At 41.4% G+C, this 20919-nt stretch overlaps 1 protein-coding gene across 1 annotated transcript in view; it reads right to left on the bottom strand.

Annotated features, from left to right (window-relative positions):
* The window catches only part of CYP27A1 (cytochrome P450 family 27 subfamily A member 1), a 38859-nt gene continuing 17940 nt past the window's right edge, over positions 1 to 20919 (bottom strand). The window contains exons 2-9 of the mRNA XM_010948785.3: positions 6605 to 6795; positions 2500 to 2699; positions 2175 to 2372; positions 1860 to 2032; positions 1091 to 1257; positions 796 to 877; positions 504 to 716; positions 1 to 362 (exon numbers count right to left, since the gene is read on the bottom strand). Of these exons, the coding sequence (XP_010947087.1) occupies positions 243 to 362; positions 504 to 716; positions 796 to 877; positions 1091 to 1257; positions 1860 to 2032; positions 2175 to 2372; positions 2500 to 2699; positions 6605 to 6795 (1344 nt within the window). The 3' untranslated portion in view covers positions 1 to 242. The remainder of the gene's footprint in view (positions 363 to 503; positions 717 to 795; positions 878 to 1090; positions 1258 to 1859; positions 2033 to 2174; positions 2373 to 2499; positions 2700 to 6604; positions 6796 to 20919) is intronic.

Here is a 20919-nt window from a genome sequence, read left to right as displayed (position 1 = left end):
TTATCAATAAAACCCCCTTTATTCTATATTTTCCGTCAGGTTAGCAATGTGACATGGAAGTGGCCTTTTATCTGAGAGGAAGATGCTCAAAATGATAAAAGTGGCAAAAGCTCAGGGTTCTACAGGAAGTGCACTGAGTTTCTCTGACTTCTGGTACCTGGCAGCCCCTTTCTCTCCCTCCTCATGTGCCAGGGAGGGAGGGAGGGAAGGAGGGGGCTGTCCCAGGACAGCAGAGGCCCAGCTCAGCTCTGTCTCTGCAGGAAACGCAGGCCCACCTTCTTATTAGGAACCAGGACGATGCGAGCCACACTCGTCACCTCCCCTGTCTCAGGGGCCAGGGCTACCTCATACTGCTGGATCAGCTGGGAGGTAAAAGGCACATGGGCAATTAGAGTCTGTGACCTCCATCCCCTGCCCTCCTCTGCATGCTCCCACCCTGTGCCTCCCTCCTCCCTCAGCACCCCTCCCTGGCCCCCGTATCCCTCTTGCCTCTCCCCACTCACCCTTGTCAGCAGCAGCTGCATCTCCAGCTCTGCAATCCTGCGGCCCAGACAACCTCGGACCCCATAGCCAAAGGGCACAGAGCCAAATGGGTGTTGGACCCTGAGGGCATCAGGCTGGTTCTTCCTCAGCCAACGTTGGGGCTGGAAGCTGTCCGGCTCAGGGAAGATGCTAGGGTCCCGGGACACCACATAGTGGCAGAACACAAACTGGGTCTGCAGAAGATAAGTGGGCAACACATCAGCACAGGGATGCGGGCACCCCTGGGAACCCTAGTTCTCTAGCTCCACTCACGTTCTTGGGGAAGAGGAAGCCACCAACTTCTATTTCCTTGTGCACGATGACCCGCGAGTTCACTGGGACTACGGGGTAGAGGCTACAGGGAAACGAATGCAGGTTTACCTCTGGATCCAAGGAGGGGCTGAGTGTCCACCCTTCCCACCTCTTCAGCCGCGCCCCTCTGGTCCTCCAGGCCCTTCTTCCCATCTCACTCCTGGCCCTGGCCATAGCCCACCAGCCCCCACTTCCCACTCCTGTCTCTGAGTCCTCCCACACACACAGACCCTTGCTCCTGGGGACAGCATCCTACCGCAGGGTCTCCTTAAGCACAGCTTTGAGCAGGGGCATGTGGGCAAAGTCCTTGTGCTGCGGCACCTGCCCGGCAGGTACCACGCTCACCACTTCCTCATGCAAGGCTGCCTGGATCTCTGGGTTCTTTGAAAGATGGTACAGGGCCCATGTCAGAGTGTTGGATGTCTGGAAGGTGGAGTAAGAGAAGAAGTGAGGAGGGATTTCTAGGAAAGAGGCCAGTTAGGTGGTGGGAGGGTGTGGGAGTGAATGTGTGAAAAATGTGGGAGAAAAATTAATTTGCCACGAGTATGGCAGGATTAGACTCCAGGGTTTATGGCCCTCCCTCCATGCTCAATGTGACTTCACTGTGGGATAATGACTAATATGATGGAGAATCACACTCTAACAGCAGAGGAGACTGAAACAGAGAAAACCAACATGACGAAAGGACAGGAAGGATGCCCTGCTTAGAAGGTGCTATGGACGAGCTCTTCAACTCTCTGCTTAGAGTACAGCACAAAGGAGTGGAGTAGATGTGAGATGAAACTTCCTAGCTGTCCAAGAGAGGCTCTGGGAGGTGAGGGAATCCCTCTTACAAAAGGACCTGGGCCACTCCCTGTCTGCTTCCACCAGGCTGAGTGATCCCCTTTTCCTTCCAGCTCTACATCCATGTTATGGAAAGAGAAGCAGGTACCTGAAGGGATGAAGGTTAGGTTCAGGTGGGGGATAGTGGGGAGCTGGTTCAGGAGGGGAGCCCCTGGTCTCCTTGCCCACCCCCAATCACCCACCGTGTCTACTCCAGCCATGAGCAGCTCAGGCAGGCTACCCTCGGCCTCACCAGGACTGAGCTGTCCACTGGTCAGCAGGGAGTGCAGGTAGCCAGATATCTGGGTCTCCTCTGGGACCCCTGTCTGCAGCTGGGCTTCTATCTCCTTGACTTTCTGATCAATCAGCTTCCTCCCTACGGGGACAATGGAGAACAAGAAAGGATGAGGCCAAAAGTCATGCTCTCCAAGGACGCAGAGAGATGGTCCCAGGAGAAGGTTCTGTTACAGCACAAACCCTGGCACCCATGCCCCAACTTCTTTCCCTGGACTCCTCACCAAAAGAGAAGATGGTGTTCCAGCCATCCAGGTATCGCTTCCAGAAAGGCAACAGGGAACGGGTCCACTTGGGGAGGAAGGTGGCGTAGAGTGAGTTCTGGAACATGTACCCGACAGATCTGACAAAGCCCACGGTGTCCTGGGGGATGGAGCGCTCCAGGCAGCCAATACGCTTCTCAAACAGGATGTAGGAAATAGCTGGCAGGGCACAGGGGCCATCACAGGAGGCAGGGCCACAGCATACAGAACCCAGGGGCCTTTAAGGAGGAGAGCACAACCGACCCCTAACCCATACCCACCCCAGCCCCTCTCCCGACAAGGGTACCTTCCAAAGCAAAGAAGTAGAAATGGTGAGCTATGTCGGGCACCTGGTCCCCCGAGGCGCTCTCCGCCCTCAGCTGGTTCAGTCGAACCATGAAGTCCTCGATCACCTCATTCAGAGCATTCGCGTAAAGTGCAGCATCAGCTGGCTTTAGCATCCGCTGGTTCAGAGCCTGGCGCAGCCGGTACCACTGATGTCCTTCCCTGTAGAGAATGGAGGAGCAGCACAAATATAAATATCGGATGGGGGTTCAGTTAGATGATATCTTCCCACGCTGAGATCCCTAGAGAGTCAAGGAAAATTTCAGACTCCTAGATCTAGAATTATGGAATCACAAACTTTCAAATGACAGAATCTTTGAATCATAAAACTTCTGAATCTCACTACAGCATTAAAGAAAGTGGTTAAGGTGGGCATCTGGATCTAGGATCAAATCACAGGTCAGATGATGCCTGGCTGAGTGACTTTAGGCAAGTGACTTAACTTCTCTGTGCCTCAGTTTCCCCTTCTGTAAAATGGGAATAAACAGGAATTTAGAGTGACTATCTTGTAGGATAATTAACATGCTTAGATTAGTGCCTGGCAGATACTGAATGTTTAATGAATGTTGACTATGATTATCTTAGGATGATACAACTCCAGAATCTTCTGTATGTGAAATGAAGAGGAGCTATGATGGTTCCAACCCCTCTGTGTGGAGGATAAGAAGAAAAGGGGGAGCAAATTAGGGTTCCCAGGGGCTCAGATTCTGGACTTTTATGCTCCAATTGGCTCAATGGGCCAAGGGGACAGAGAGAGCCAGGCTGATGCAGGCCTTCTTATCACAGCCATTCCATAGGTGGTTGGGTTCCCACCCTGGCTAGGCTGGTATGTTCACATGGGTGGGAACATGCCTTCCATGGGGGACTTAATATTCAAGGGCTACCCCTACCCTCAGCTGTCCCCCAAACCTGTTACTTTTCCTAAGCAAGCTGGGTATGGGTCAATTTTTAAAAAGCTGGTTGTCTACAGAAAATTGCTTTGGCAGTTCGAGGTCTTTTATGGCTCCATATACATTTTGGAATTATTTGTTCTAGTTTTGTGAAGAATGTTGTGAGTATTTTGATAGGGGTTGCATTAGATCTGTAGATTCCTTTGGGTAGTGCAGCCATTTTGATAACACTGATTCTTCCAATTCAAGAACACAAGATATCTTTCCATTTCTTTGCGTCATCTTCAATTTCCTTCATCAATGTTTTACAGTTTTCAGAGTATAGGTAACCTCCTCAGTTAAGTTTATTTCTAGGTATTTTGTTGTTTTTGATGCAATGGAAATGTTTATGCCAGTTATAAAATTCTGGTTTTTGAAGTGAAAAAAAAAAGTGAATAAGGGGCCACAAATGGCAAAATATCTTTCTTTCTTATGGGTGAGTTGTATTCCCTTACATATATATGCTGCATCTTCTTTATCCATTCACCTATTGATGTGCACTTAGGATGCTTCTGTATCTTGGCAATTATAAATAATGTTGCTGTTAATAGTGGGGTGTATGTATCTTTTTGAATTAATTCTTACTTTGTGGTTGGCTTTATTCCTTTGATAACTATGTAAGTTTAAAAAGCTAAAGCTCTAAATGTTCTTAGAAACAATGAACAGTACATATATGTAAATTTTAAAAATATGTTCAGTATACTGTGTGTATGTATTCACATGCAATATATTGTATATGTGCAGTCAAACTGTAACAATTCTACCCAATAAAACTGAAAAATGAAATAAATAAATAAAAATTTATGAAAAAAAGAATTCTTCAGTAAAAGCAAAAAAAAAAAGCTAGTTGCAGAATAATAAGTAAAATACGGTTCAATTTTAAGAGGAAAAGAGGAAACCTCACGTATCCACATGTATATTTTCATATTTCTACATAAAGTAGAGAAGAATGCACATCAAACTGTCAAGATTACTTAGGAGGACAGAATGGGAGTAGTGGGTGGAAAGACCATATTTTATTTCTGGAATTTTTACAATAAGTATTACTTTTGAATTTTAAAAATCAATAAGATATTTTAAAAAGAAAAATATCAAAATGTCTTAAGGCAAGAATCAAGTTTTTTATTTTGAAATATTGTAAGCCAACTCTATCTCAATAAATTTTAAAAATATATATTTATTTGAATGAATCTCAAACCCCAGGAGTTTTCTTTACTATGTTGGGGTAAACCTGCAAAAAGATAAACTAAAAATGTTGCTGGAAAATAAATGAAAACCAGAATAGACTCATTTATTGGAACTTCAGGTAGTGGAGGCTTCTCCAAGAGTAAAACTCTCCCAACAGTAGGGATCAGATTTGCAGAATGTGAGTGAGAGCATTTCTGTGGTTGTTAAAGCATTACTTGGGGAAACCATGCTTTAAAAAATGAGATTTAAATATATATATGTTAAAATTTTTCAAAACTTATCCTAGGTTAGCAAATAGCTTTTAAATACATATGTAGTATAACATATTTAGGAAACTGGCTTTAGAGTAAAAGGTATTAAAATAGATCATAAAGGGGCATATATCATGATCAGCTTCAATTCTAAGTCTGAACCATCAAGTCCAGTGGTGGCCTCACCTGATGAAAACCTGAGACCCAAATCTTTTTATTATTATTATTATTGAGGTGTAATTGACATGTATCATTATACTGGTTTCAGGTGTACAGCATAATGGTTTGATATCTGTATGCACTGCAAAATGCTTACCACAGTAGGACTAGTTACCATCAAATTACTAAAAGTTAGCTTTTAGGATTTACTCTCTCAGCAAGATTTGGGTCTCAAATATTGAAGAGCATACTTGAGACCCAAATCTTGCCCTCAGGGTCAGACACCAGGTTAAAGAGCTCTTGGAGGAAATTCTCTATTCTCTTCCCAGAACTTTGAATAAAGGGCCCAGGAATTGTTTAAGTTCTGAAACTGTGCACCTGTGAAGGAACCAGCAAAACAGAAAGAAAGTCACACAATGGCAGAATGAATATATAGACATCAAAGACAGATGAGGTGAACCCTCCAGTTAGTCTGTTTCTTTTTCAAACGTGTCAAGGCAGTAAGTCCTTGAATTCCAGAATCAGAAAGACCTATTCCACCACTAGCTAGTTGTGTCACTTCTGGCAAGTGGTGCAAAAAGCATTTGTGGCCTCAGTTTCTTCATCTGTGAAATGGGGATAATAATGCTAACTACTTCATGGGCTTGTTGTGATGATAAAATGAAATAATAAATGTAGAGACTAGCCTGATGTCGGGCATGTCATAAACATGTAGTTAGTTATCATCAGTGTTGCTGATACTATTAACCACAACCAGGATCAACTTTAATCCCTTAAAAAGTGATTAAAACATGGATGTCAAGCAACGAGGGGAAATAAAAGGCCATTCTTTATTTTTGGAGCTCTATTAATGTACTATAGCAACAAGAAGCCTGTAATATATTCAATTACAAGCTGTGGCATTGGGAGTGGTTTATCACCAATGATTCTCAATTGTTTACCTTAATTGGCACATGCATATATAATATACTCAGCCCATCCTTCAGTTTGTCACTGACAAAATAATCTTAACTTTTCTAGTTATAACTTTAAGGCTGAAACCTACCTCTGTGGGTGGAGAACATCCATAGAAGTTATAACCACCAACAAGGATATAACACATAATTTGGGAAATACTTTAAAAATTAAACTGAGCCCTCCCAACTCATATGGTGATGATGTTTTTTCAGCTATAAGTAGATATATCCCATTATGATTTGAGCTGGTATGTTTTCAACCATAATGTAGAATAATGGAACTGGAAAGCTTCTTACGGGTATCTTGGAGAGTATAGACCAAGCTTCCCATTTTACATATGGGAATCATGAGCCCAAGGAAGGAGAAATTAGTCATTTGTTCAGTCATATGATATGTTAGTAGAAAAGCCAATGAATGCTCTATGGGCTTCAGCCCAACCCAATCACTGCTTTCTAGACTGAGTATCAGGTTCAGAGGACACAGGGAGATCCTACTCTGCCCATTATTCACCAGCTGCCCAGTGCCACTGTCCTTGGGCCTGACCCTCTCGGGCACTGTTCCAATCCCTCAGGCCCCAGCTTACGTGGTGAAGGGCCCATAGGTCAGGCCCTGCTGGTCCCGGTGCTCCTTCCATAGTTCCATGTCATTCCGTATTGGGTACTTGCCCTCTTGGCGCATCACTTGCTCCAGGAGTGGGGCACTGGCCAGGTGCACGTGGATCTGAGGCCCTAAGCGGTTTGCCCATATTGGACCATACTTCGCCTTGTTCAGCACCTGTGGGGTTCAACCAAAGCTGAATAACCATGGCCCCAGGCAGGCAGGCACTTCCTGGAGAGGAAACAGGTTGGGGGAATAGCTGATGCCACACCAAAGCAAGCGGGCTGGGTAAAAAGCACATTTTGTAGGAGGTGGGCACTGGGATGGCCTATAGTCCTGAAAGAACACTGGGGAAAAAAAAGGGCACACATGAGTTAGAATATTGAGAGCAATAAGTATCTCTTGGAACTGTGGGAATTGAGGTCCTTGGAGGAATGATATTTCAGAAAAATGGGATATGTGCAATGGGCAAACAGGTATGCTGAAGTATAGATATTTGGGGTTCAGGGTTTTAGTGAGATATAGTAGCATGTCTACAGTTTCATCATAGAAGCATTTAAATGTCCTGTAGCTTGCTGTCAATGGGATGAAAATAAATATCTCATGTTACCAACAAGAAAAAAGAAAATTTGAAACTTCAGGAAAAACAAGAAGCTGAATGAGAAAGTCAAGAGGTAAATATGAAGTAAGCTATGTGGTATGAATTTTTTAATAAAAAATTTATCAGCTATGTTAAGGAATATAATTCTCAAATATTTTATCTTAGAATTTCTAAAGCACTTGACAGTGCCCAAAACATTTATGAAATTGACATTGCAATGATGTTTTTATAGTTGCTGAAAATGAGGGAGAAAATAAATATATTTAGGTTTTTTGGGGGGTAAAATTTTAAAAGAATCCAGAAATAGTAAGACTAAATTTACTGGCTAAGTTACACCTACAGACTGAAAGAAAATGAACCATACTGCTTTCCCAGGTACTTCATCGTTCATAATCTGTTACTGAAGAGGTTTTAAGAGTATCAGATTCCAGCATAGAAATTAGGCCAAAGGGCTTCTGTAAAAGAAACACTAAAATCATGGAGAAGAGATTTATTGTTCAAATTAGTGAAAGAAACTTTACCCAACTCGTAGTCCAGAAAAACACCAATCTTACTGAGTCTTACTATCAGCATTAAATCCTGGGTTCTCAGGGGTGGGTATAGCTCAATGATAGAGTGCAAGCTTAGCATGCACGAGGTCCTGGGTTCACCCCCCAGTATAAATAAAAACTGGTTCTCCTAGGACCAGTGCAACCTGATTGCCCTCCATATATTACCCAATTGCCCAGAATCCACCCTGAACAGAAGGGCTGATTCTGCCAGTTCCCAAGAAGACAGTCTTGACAAACCCCCAGTGTTCACACAGAATTGTTTCCCACTTCTACCTCCCAGGAATACCTGCCAATGTTGTACAATTCTGAACAATTGGTTGTCTGTAAACTACAGTGGTTCCTGGAGGGAAATGAGCATATTCATACATTGCCTGTGGGAGTCTAAAATGACACAACCCTAGATGGAGGACAATTTGTTCATATTTATAAAAATTATAAACATACTTACAAAGTCTGGGACATCTGCATAATGAAATATTCTATCACCTCAAAAAGAGGATGTAACAGCTCCTTACATAGTAATGTAGAAAGACTGTAATATGGAAAGATAGATAGCCAAGATAGATTGTTAAATGGAAAAGACTGGGGAGCTAAATAAGAATATATAGTATTTGCATGTGCTTTCATAGGGAAACACTGGATTGATACATCAGAAGCTAATTAAAGTGATTACATATAGGAGGGTGGAAGGGACAGCTGTGGGGAGTAGGACTGTGAAATGTTATATATATTTTTTTGAGTTTTGAATTATGAGAATGTATTCAAAATTTTTAAGCTAAAGGGGAAAAAAAGAACGTGTCTTCTGAAAAAGTAAATCACCCATCATTGATCAAGCAATTCCAGAAAGCAGGAAAGACTTGCTGAACCTCTAAATTCATGCATGTATATACTCAGATTTAAAAGTGGGCTCTAGTCATGTTCATTTTGTTTATTTTGTTAAAGGTGCCATTAAAAAAAGAATACTTAATATATCTATTTTTCTCTACTAAATTCCTTAGGAGAATTATCCTAAAAGTAAGCTTAATTTATGTTTCCAGTTTTGTTTAATATATCAATAAAATAAAATAAAATAATAATAATAACTATAAATATTTCTGTGGAGCTTAGCATAAACCAGACACTGCTCAAAGCACTTTATTTACATTAGCTCATTCAGCCCTGACTACAGCTGTTATGAGGTAGGTGTAACATTACCACAATTTTGCAGATGAGGAAACTGAGGCCCAAAGAGGTTGCCCAAGGTCACATTACCTGTAAATGGCAGAGTCAGGGTTCAAACTCAGACTATTTGGCTGGAGGCCATGCTCTCAACCGCTTACTCGGCGGATGCACGAAAAAGCTGACTATGCCTTACCAACTGGAAACAAACTTAAGCCCTTTAAAAAAATATATGCTATTTAAAACCACCACAACTATGCAGTAACCCAGGGTTTCTCATGGCACTGCTGACATTTGGGGCTGGATAATTCTTTGTTGTAGCAAACTGTCCTATGCATTGTAGGAGTTTAGCAGCACCCCTAGGCTTTACCCCAGCAGCCCCCAACCAAGTTGTGAAATGTCCCTGGGAGGACAAAATCCCCTCAGGCTGAGAACTTCTACAATAGCCCCAACCTCTTAATCTGTCTCTTAATTCTCTAATTTTAGAAGACTCTTTTAAAGAAATAAGATCTCATGTGGAAGAAATATTTATCTGAAGCTTGGTTTCCTCTCCTTCTGTAAGTTCGTGTAAAATTACATGCAATGTTTCTATAATAGTGTAATAAACAGTGATTATCTCTGAGTCATAGTTTATACATAGTTTACTTTTTTCCCTATACTGTGATTTGGTTTCCAAATTTTCTACCATGATCTTGGAATCAGGGGAAAAAAGTAATGTTTTAAAAGACAAGATCAATAACCATTTACTTGGGCACCAGCTTCTTCCCTGGAATCCAAAGCCTCTGGCAAAACTCCCCGGCTGCCAGTTTGGTGGTTTCTGGAATATTTCCCCCTGTGCCTACAGCATGCTTTCTTCCCTCTTCCTTCATATTCCTCTTCTCTCTTCGTTTACTTAGTGGAACTTAACAAGGATCTATTTATGTAAGAACTTATTTTAGAAAGACATCAGTATACTTGCTGAGAGATGTGTGCTATGTCTGTGAGCCTACCATTAGGCCGTAACCTGAACCAGTTGGAGAGCCCCAAGTTCTCTCATAGGTCCTGCCTAAGTGCCACTTTGCAGAACAGAGTCCCCTAGGAACTATCTCCCAGGATGAATGGGAGGGCTAGCCTCCACCAGATGAGACTCTAAAGTTGCAGAATATTGAATTCATTCAACATTCATTTATTGAGCTCACATCCTGTTCCTCCTCTACTGATCTAGGAGCTGGGGATACAGCTGTGACCTACCCTGAGACAGTTTATCTACAATCTATTCATGAGCCACACAGTTGAGAATTGGATTATATATACTCATAAATTGTTCCCTAATTATTTTGCAGATATCTTATCTCTTCAACTAGATTGAAATCTTTAAGGGCAGGAACTATGTCATACTTCTTTATCCTTCTCATATAGTTTGACACACTATTAATCACATTGTATTCAATAAATGTTTAGTAGTTGTCAATGAATCAAGTGAAAGAAAAAAAAGTTGCAGACAATACAAAGAATATGAGAGAGAGACAGAGACAGAAAGGAAGTGGGTACAATGATACATAGGAAACATAAAAGTGGCTCCACTGGGTGGGCATTAATCTTAAAAGTCTGGGAGGATAATCTGAAAAGGAAAATAAGAAACTAATTCTAATACATAATTGTAATAGCATCTGCTATGGACTGAACAGTTGCATTGCCCCCAAATTTCTGTGTTGAAGCCCTAACACTCACTGTGGCTGTATTTACAGAGGAGGCATCTAGGAAAATAAAGATTAAGTAAGGGGAGGGTATAGCTCAGAGGTATAGTGCGTGCGTAGCAGGCATGAGGTCCTGGGTTCAATCCCCAGTACTTCCACTTAAACAAACAAACAAACAAACCTAATTACCCCCTCCAAAATTTTTTTTTTTAATTTTAAAACAATTTTAAGAAGATAGAAATTGTCTCAAGCATCTTTACTGACCACAATGCCATGAAACTAGAAATCAACTACAGAAAAACAAAGGGAAAAAAAAAAGGAAAGCATGGAGATTAAACAACATGCTATCAAAAAACCAATGGGTCAATGATGAAATCAAAGTTGAAATTAAAAAATACTTTGAGACAAATGAAAATGAAAACACAACTACACAAAATTTATGGGACACAGCAAAGGCAGTGCTAAGAGGGAAGTTTATAGCAATACAGGCCTTCCTCAAAAAAGAAGAACAATCTCAAATAAATAATCTAACCCACCAGCTAAATGAATTAGAAAAAGAAGAGCAAAAAACCTCAAAAGCCAGCAGAAGGAAGGAAATAATAAAGATCAGGGAGGAAATAAATAACATAGAGATTTAAAAAACATAGAGAGAATCAATCAAACAAAAAGCTGGTTTTTTGAAAAAGTAAATGAAGTCAACAAACCTCTGGCCAAACTGACAAAGAAGAAAAAAGAGAGAGCACAAAAAGCAAAATAAGAAAGGAAAATGGGGAAATTACAACAAATAACATAGAAATACAGAATATCATACGAGAATATTATGAAAAACTATATGGAACCAAAACGGATAACCTAGAGGAGATGGACAAGTTTCTGGAAACATACAGTCCACCAAGACTGAATTAAGAAGAAACTGACCACTTGAACAAACCAATCACTAGAAATAAAATTGAATTAGCAATAAAAAAAACCTCCCTACAAATAAAAGTCCAGGACCGGACAGCTTCACTGGGTAATTCTATCAAACATACAAAGAACAACTCATACCAGTCCTTCTCAAACTCTTCCAGAAGATTGAAAAGGAGGGAACACTTCCAAACTCATTCTATAAAGCCACCATCATCCTGATACCAAAACCAGGCAAAGACACTACCAAAAAAGAGAATTATAGGCCAATATCACTGATGAACATAGATGCAAAAATCCTCACCAAAATATTAGCAAATAGAATCCAACAGCACATAAAAAAGATTATACATCATGATCAAGTGGGGCTCATCCGAGGGACACAAGGGTGGCTCAACATACACAAATCAATCAATGTATACCTCATATCAACAAAAGAAAGGACAAAAACCATGTGATCATCTCAATAGATGCAGAAAAAGCTTTTGATAAAATTCAACACCCATTTATGATAAAAACTCTCACCAAAGTGGGTATAGAGGGAACATATCTCAACATAATAAAAGCTATATATGACAAACTTACAGCCAGCATAGTATTCAAAGGTGAAAAACTCAAAAGCTTCCCACTAAAATCTAGGACAAGACAAAGATGCCCACTATCACTAGTCCTATTCAACATAGTCTTGGAAGTCCTAGCCACAGCAATTAGGCAAGAGAGAGAAATAAAAGGGATCCAAATTGGAAAAGAAGAGGTAAAAGTGTCACTATATGCCAATAGCATGTTACTATATATAGAAAACCCTAAAAGGTCCACACAAAAACTACTAGAGCTGATCGAAGAATTCAGCAAGGTAGCAGGTTACAAGATTAACATTCAAAAATCAGTTGCATTTCTTTACACTAACGATGAATCAACAGAAAAAGAAAGTAAAGAAACAATCCCCTTTAAAATAGCACCCAAAGTAATAAAATACCTAGGAATAAATCTAACCAAGGAGGTGAAAGAATTATATACAGAAAACTATAAACCATTGATGAAGGAAATTAAAGAAGACTTTAAAAAAATGGAAAGATATCCCATGCTTCTGGATTGGAAGAATCAGTATTGTTAAAATGGTCACACTGCCCAAGGCAATCTATAGATTTAATGCAATCTCTATCAAACTATCCAGGACATATTTCACAGAACTAGAACAAATCATAATAAAATTTATATGGAACCACTAAAGACCAAGAATTGACAAAGCATTACTAAAGAAAAAGAAAGAGGCTGGAGGAATAACTCTCCCAGACTTCAGACAATACTACAGAGCTACAATCATCAAGATAGCATGGTATTGGTACAAAAACAGACATATAGACCAATGGAACAGAATAGAGAGCCCAGAGATGAACCCACAAAATTTTGGTCAACTAATCTTCGACAAAGGAGGCAAGAATATACAATGGAATAAAGACAGTCTCTTCAGCAAATGGTGTTGGGAAAACTGGACAGCAGCATGTAAATCAGTGAAGCTAGAACACTCCCTTACACCATACATAAAAATAAACTCAAAATGGATCAAAGACTTAAACTAAGACAAGATAAAATAAACCTCCTAGAAGAAAATACAGGCAAAACATTATGTGACATACATCTCAAAAATGTTCTCCTAAGACAGCCTACCTAAGCAATAGAAATAAAAGCAAGAATAAACAAATGGGACCTAATTAAACTTACAAGCTTCTGCACAGCAAAGGAAACCATAAGTAAAACAAAAAGACAACCTACGGAATGGGAGAAAATTTTTGCAAATGAAACTGACAAAGGCTTGATCTCCAGAATATATAAGCAGCTCATATGACTTAATAAGAAAAAACAAACTACCCAATCCAAAAATGGGCAAAAGACCTAAACAAGCAATTCTCCAATGAAGACATACAAATGATCAATAGGCACATGAAAAAATGCTCAATATCACTAATTATCAGAGAAATTCAAATCAAAACTACAATGAGGTATCACCTCACACCAGTCAGAGTGGCCATCATTCAAAAATCCACAAACGACAAATGCTGGAGAGGCTGTGGAGAAAGGGGAACCCTCCTACACTGCTGGTGGGAATGCAGTTTGGTGCAGCCACTGTGGAAAACAGTATGGAGATTCCTCAAAAGAATAGGAATAGACTTACTGTATGACCCAGGAATCCCGCTCCTGGGCATATATCCAGAAGGAACCCTACTTCAAAATGACACCTGCACCCCAATGTTCATAGCAGCACTATTTACAATAGCCAAGACATGGAAACAGCCTAAATGTCCATCAACAGATGACTGGATAAAGAAGCTGTGGTATATTTATACAATGGAATACTATTCAGCCATAAAAACTGACAACATAACGCCATCTGCAGCAACATGGATGCTCCTGGAGAATGTCATTCTAAGTGAAGTAAGCCAGAAAGAGAAAGAAAAATACCATATGAGATCGCTCATACGTGAAATCTAAAAATAAATAAATAAATAAATAAATAAATAAATAAACAAACAAACAAACAAACAAATAAACAAATAAACAAATAAATAAATAAAAAACAGAAACAGACTCATAGACATAGAATACAAACTTGTGGTTACCAAGGGGGTGGGGGGTGGGAAGGGACAGACTGGGATTTCAAAAATAAGATTATACTGTATAGCACACGGAAATATATATAAGATCTTATGGTAGCTCACAGAGGAAAAAATGTGACAATGAATATATGTATGTTCATGTATAACTGAAAAATTGTGCTCTACACTGGAATTTGACACAACATTGTAAAATGATTATAACTCAATAAAAAAATGTTAAAAAAAAAAAAAAAAGAAAGAAAGATTAAATAAGAGTGGGGCCCTGATCCAATACAATTGGATTGTTCTCATAAGAGACATGAGTAAATTCTGGTGTAGCATTATGATGGAATTCTATTCAGCCATTAAAAATTGTTACTGAAGTGATATTGATACAGAAAGATATTTATATTTACCTTTTAGTAAAAAGCAGGTTACAAAAGAGAGTATATGGTATGCTTTCATTTAAAAGTGCATTTATGTTTAGATGACACATGGGGAAACTGTGGAAGCCTATTCACCAAGGACAAGCAAGCAGGGATAAAGCTTGCTTATTCCCAAGCTCATGTGTATATTTATGTATTCATTTCACAAATGCTTATTAAGCACCTATGTGTACAAGGCACTGTGACACGTAGCAGGTGCTGGGACTATGGAAGATTTGGATTTTCTTCTGTGTCTATATTTTCTGATTTCTCTACAATAAACATATATTGCTTCTGCAAATTATTTCAACCAAGTTGAAATGACATTTTCTCTTAATCACAAATAAACAGCATATACTTCATATTTATGTGATTTTTTTTAAACAAGGATAATTTTTATAGGAAAAAAGTACCTGTCTCATTTCATGGGTTTTTATCCCAGGTTGGTCATCCACAGCAGGCAGTATCAGTTGAGGGGTCAGGGGCTACTTGGCAGGAGATTTTGTCCTGGTTCCAGCCCCAGCATCAAGGGGCTCTGTCACTTTTGGGGGGTAATAGCTTGGCCAAGGCACCCTCAGAATTTGCGTGCCCCCAGACACAAAGGCTTGAACCCAGCCTTCCCTGAGTCTTCAGGACTGAATGCCCTTTGATCCTCCAGGAATTGGACTGAAGGCCTGCTGGGAGCTGCCACCAGGCTACCGCACACTCCTTCCCTATGTCCCCTCATGGGCATATGTCCCTATATCCTGAGACAGTTTCCTATCCTCTCTGGGTTCTGATGCATGTGGGCGTTCTGCTCAGAAGAGAGCGGCATAATACAAAACTGCCTTGCTGCAGTCTAGGAGGGATTTGCTGCTCCTCAACTGGGATCCAGCAACCTTGCATCGCAGTCAATCGACCCCTTTTGTTTCAAGGTGTCCTTTTAACCTTTTGCGTGTGTGGGTGATGGTGGAGGCTAGTCCTCCCACTAGGGATTTGTGTGGCCAGGTTAGGGAGAGAAGAGCAGCAGTGCAGAGGAGTAGGGGGTTTTCCCACAGCACCATCTGTCAGTAAGAGGCCACTGAAATCTGAAAGTACAAAGCTGCGCTTCCGGGTTGGGTGGGTTTGCCCACCTGTGCTCCTCCTTCCTCCCCACCCCTCCCCTCCCCTCCTCTCCCCTTCTCTCCTCTCTCCTCTCCCCTTAAGCTTCCAGCCACCTTAGAATTTCTGAAGGCCCTGTGTTAAATCCTTTGGTTTTGTTTAAAAGTGACTAATAGTTTGGGGCAAGAACAGCACTGACGAAAGAACAAAAGGGAAAGCAATTCTGGGGGTGAGAGGCTGGTGAGGCCACTCCTCCTACCTACTGCGGCCAAAATGTGAAACCAGTTATGAAATATTTAATTACGTTGGTTCCCAAAGTGTTAAGAAACTTCCCCTGAAGTCCAAACTTTTCACTGTATAATGACATCTTGTTGATTAGCAAGTTGAAGGTCTCAGCAGGAGTGACTGCTAAGCCCCAACAAGGTTCAGAATCAGCTTGTCAAGTGGTTTCTGGAAACACGAACCCCTCTGGCAGTCAGAGAAAAACTGCTGCCTTTTACCAACTAAAAAGCCGTATGTTCCTGGTATAAAAGTTATATCTGCAAAAGGAACCACACTCCCAGGGTGTTGCCCTGCTGCTCCTGACAGACTGACAAGGTGAGGTTTTGAACCCTCTCTTCCCCGAAGCTGATAAAGTCATGATATCCTTTTAGAAAAAAGACAGCAAGACCACAGCAGGCTGTCTCTCAAGGTATGGAATAGGATCCTGGTGGGCAATGGTTGCTGATGTTTAGTGACAAGGGGACAAGGGTCCTTGAACGTTGGCCCTGAGAACCCTGATGAGTTGTGTTGGTGTTTAGAGTAAAAGGGAGAGGGGCCCTTACAATTTTTAAAAAGCATTCTGTGGTTGTTCCTTATCCTTCTGTATCACCAGAAAAGTGAAATTGCTTGGCTAGGACAGGTAACTATGACCATAGATAAAATATTCCCTTGTCATCAAAGGATGACAAGATATACTGAGGTCCCTTCTTACAAGGAGCAGGAAAGGAGAAAATAGAGGTAGGTTGGCTAAAAGCCTAATGAGACTCTAGAAGTTTGGTTGCACCAGCTAGCAGTTCTGCTGGTTGAGGAGGAATGGAAATTAATGCATCACTTAATGGCTGACCCTAGGCTCCTAGCCACTCTGGCATGAAGACCTTACTGATGACATGAGCATGAAGGAAGAACAGACAAAGACTGACCAGGGCTTGTTGCAGTGGGTATTTACATCTATAATGAAGCCACCATCTCATAAGCACCTGTGGATGACAAGAGGGGAAACTATAACTTCCCTTAGGGCCACCATGACCCCCACCTAGATTTACAGTGGAAATCATACATGCCCAGATGATGAGATAGTCACTCAGGGTTAGGTGGAGCAGTGTGTTCAACAGATACCATCAATCTTTGGGAGACAGTTAAATCTTCTCTAGCGCCCCAAAGATAGATGCTAGAAAACAGTTTAGCTCTGGAAAGCCAGTTCCTCAGAATGGAAGCCTAGACACAGACTAAGATAAATGCCCTTCAGACTAAAAGGGGTGTTATGAGTTGAATTTTGTCCTCCTCAAGTTCATCTGCTGAAGTCCTAACCCCCAGGAGCTCAGACTGTGATCTTCTTTTAAGATAGAGTCTTTACTGAAGTAATCCAGTTAAAATGAAGTTATTAGGTTGGGCCTGAATCCAATATGACTGGGGTCCCCATAAAAAGAGGAAATTTGGACACAGACGCACATGCATACAGGGAGAATGCCATGTGAACACAGTGATCTATAAGGCAAGAAAAGAAGCCTGGAATAGATCGTCCTCTCACAGCCCTTAGAAGGAACCAATCCTTACCAACACCTTGATTTGGGGCTTCTGGCCTCCAGAATTGGGACACAATAAATTTCTGTTGCTTAAGCCACTCGGTTTGTGATACTTTGTTATGGCAGCCTAAGCAAACTAATATAAAGGAAGACTGTAGGAATACAGACATCCAGTATGTAGGAGCATATGTACCTGGCTGTTATGCCAGGGAGTCCCCAAACTAGAGATTGATGGTTTGTCTGTGAGGGAAATTTTCTCTCAATATCAGGCCATAAGAAGGCCATAAAATCGAAAGATCCAGGTTGTAACAGGGGTGATTCCCTAGTTGGCTTTGGCATTTACGATAGACAAACAAGATCAAGGCCAAGAAGATATAGATGCCCTTGGCTGAGGTCTCTGCTGTTTGAAATGGTGTGGATCCAATGCCTTCATACCACATCTCTACCCAGATCTTACCTCCTTTGGAAACAAACAGGACTGGGGCAGAGGCAAGTCCCTCCTTCCTTAAGGAGGATCAGTTCTTATGTAATGGTCAAAGAATATTAGGGACTTGATGGCAACCAAGGTTATGAAACCTTTACAGCCTTTTTAGATATTGGGGAACAAGTCACTCTGGTGCCAAGAAATTTCCACAGGTGTGGTTGAAAAATTACTTTAACTGGATTTGGAAGAAACTCTCAGATTGAATGATGGACTAATGTAACTTTACACGTGTGTTTGGTTTCTCCAGAGAAAGAGAAGCAATATATATGTATATACAGAGAGAGATTTATTTTAAGAAATTTGCTCATGTAATTATGGGAGCTGACAAGTCTGAAATTTGCAGGACAGGCCAGAAAGTTGGAAACTCCATCAGGAATAGATGTTGCAGTTTTGAGTCTGAAAGGCAGTCTGGAGGCAGAATTCCTTCCTCTTCTTGGGACTTTAGTCTTTTTACTTAAAACCTTCAAGTGGTTGGATGAGGTCCACCCACACTATGGAGGGTAAACTGCTTTATTTAAAGTCAAATGATTTAAATGTCAATTACATCTAAAAAAATACCTTCACAGCAATGTCTAAACTGGTGTTTGACCAAACACCACAGCCTAGTCAAGTTGACACATAAAATCACAATGGGGAGCCTTTTTGAGCCAATACACATTCAAGTGGTTATAATGGATACTGCTGAATGTACTGTGGGAATAGATGTAAAGATGTGTAATATCTCTAGATTGTAAGGGATATTCCCAGTGGGGAAATGCCACTTTTAGAACAATAGTAGTGGGTTGAGTAGAATACCAGAAGTCCTCCTTGTTCTCTCAGCCCTGTCATGTGGTATCAACAAATTATCCTAGGATTCCAGGGAAAGGGAAGAGGTGGAAGGGAAGATTGCTGTCTTGATTAAAGAACTAGTACAGACAAACGTGTTAATAAACTACCCAACAGACTGTGCAGACTGCCCTTCTGCTTGGACCAGTCAGCCCACACGAGCCTTTTGAGATACACATGTCAGAGACTAACAATCATGCAGACTGGAGCCTGTGGCAAAATTATGTGGCCACTAGGCAATGGCCCTTTAGGGTTTTAGACACGGTGCTTGCCTGACATCACCACCCAGAACACCCTATTTACAAGATTATCCCTGGCTTCGTTTTGAGTGCTGGTAGACACTAAGAGACTGACAAAGCAAAGAATTGCTATACCCTAATGTCCTTTTCATAAGATGGGGCAGAAGTGAGAATATCAACAAAGTGGGTATTACCTAACAAGCATCTCTAATTACGTAGAAGTGGTATGTCCAGGAAAGAAGTAAACCTAGCATAAAGTGGTCAGTCGCCCTCCAGATGTGCTGATTCGGATACAGGGTCTACACCAACACCTTGGGTTTCTTGAGGCCTTCACTACACTGAGGTTCTTGACAATGCCTAGGCCTGGTTCATGGATGAATCAACTGAGTTGAAGGCCATGATGTATACTGGGTTTCTGCTGCTGTGCAGCCCAAAGAAAAATGCTTAAAACTACGCATGGAAAAGAAAACTCTGTTCATTGAGCAGAGTTGTGAGCTATGGTACTTGTCCTGGAAAAGACCTCCCCAAATGTACCTTGTTACATTTTCACTGATTCATGGCAGTATGGGCTGGTGCCTGGCAACAGGATGCCTGGATGATCAAGTCTTAGCCTCTTTGGTGATAAACATTATGGCAGAAGATCACCCCCTGTTTGTGACCTAGGTGATATTTATGGAAAAGGTTTTCTGGGATGAATATCAATGGAATTCAAAAGACCTCAAGACCTGTGATGCCCATATAAGGACAAAAGCCACCAGGACAGACCATTGTACAGGGCATAGTAAAACGTCTAAAATTCAAGATTGAGTTTCACAGCAAGTGTCTTGAGCATATGAAGCCAAGAAAGCCTGGCAGATATGCCCAGACTATCAGTTACACAGGCCATTGCTAAAGGAAACTTTGAGGCACACAGCATAGGGGTACTGGACCTAGTTTGTCCTGGCAAATAGACTATATAGGTCCCCTACCATCCTCTTAAGGGTACCATTAGACATTAACTGCAGTAAACATCTTTCCAAGGTATGGCACTGCCATCTCCATCCACACAGCAGATGGGGGGATGTTGCTATTCAAAGACCCTTAGATGGACTGTACTACATATTTGGATTCCCCAGAGCATCTGATCAGACAGTGGTGACTGTAGTAAAAAGCATCCAGCAGTGGGCAGCTACTTGGGGTATCCACTGGATTGTTCATGCTTCATGTCATCCCCAGACAGCAGGTGCCACTGAAAGATGGAGTGGACCTTTAAAGAAGAAACTGAAAAAGATAACTGGGCAACCAAGGCTTGACTCCCAGTGGATCATGCACTTAATTAAGAGAGTCAGTTTGGACTATAAATGTTGGAGGGTACCTCCCATTTAAGCAGAATTTTTCATTATGAGATTGGGAAGGTGGGAACAGGCCCAGATAGACTGTAAGAGATCCAAACCACATAATTTATTCACTCTTCTTCTTCCATCTTTCCTCCCATACCTACGAAACCAAGCCGCTGGAATTTGCTAGTAGCAGGAATAGTCACAGCATGAACTACTGTAACCTGGTGCTTCTTCTGCCACCTATTCTTGCTGCTCTTGGGTAGTCATGGATATTGATGCTAATGATCATGATACCAGGTGAAAACTCCAAAGGCGGACTTGATGTGGCCCGTATGTCAGGAGGCGGGAGATGTTCTAGGATGGTACGAGGTATACAAGGAAGAAACAACTGAGGCACCTCAGGAGAAACCAGCGTGGGTAGGACACAAGGAGGATTGGGACAAAGAATGAAGTGATTGTTGCAGAGACTGGTCATAGTGGTCAGGTGGCTGTGGAAGGGGAGGAACACCTCTGACTTGTAGGTCATCAGGGATAAACCCTGGGAGGCTGAGAGTGAAGAGGGGAACTTTTAATCTCCCTCTTTCAACTCTTGTCTACAGGCATCTTGCCAGTTTAACCCAGTCTGCTTCTACCACCCTCAACTTGACCACCGGCCAGAG

Source organism: Camelus bactrianus, chromosome 5, assembly GCF_048773025.1.
Source record: "Camelus bactrianus isolate YW-2024 breed Bactrian camel chromosome 5, ASM4877302v1, whole genome shotgun sequence".
Lineage (NCBI taxonomy): Eukaryota > Metazoa > Chordata > Mammalia > Artiodactyla > Camelidae > Camelus > Camelus bactrianus.
Note: the sequence above shows the minus strand (reverse complement) of the source record. Positions and strands in the feature narration are given on the sequence as shown.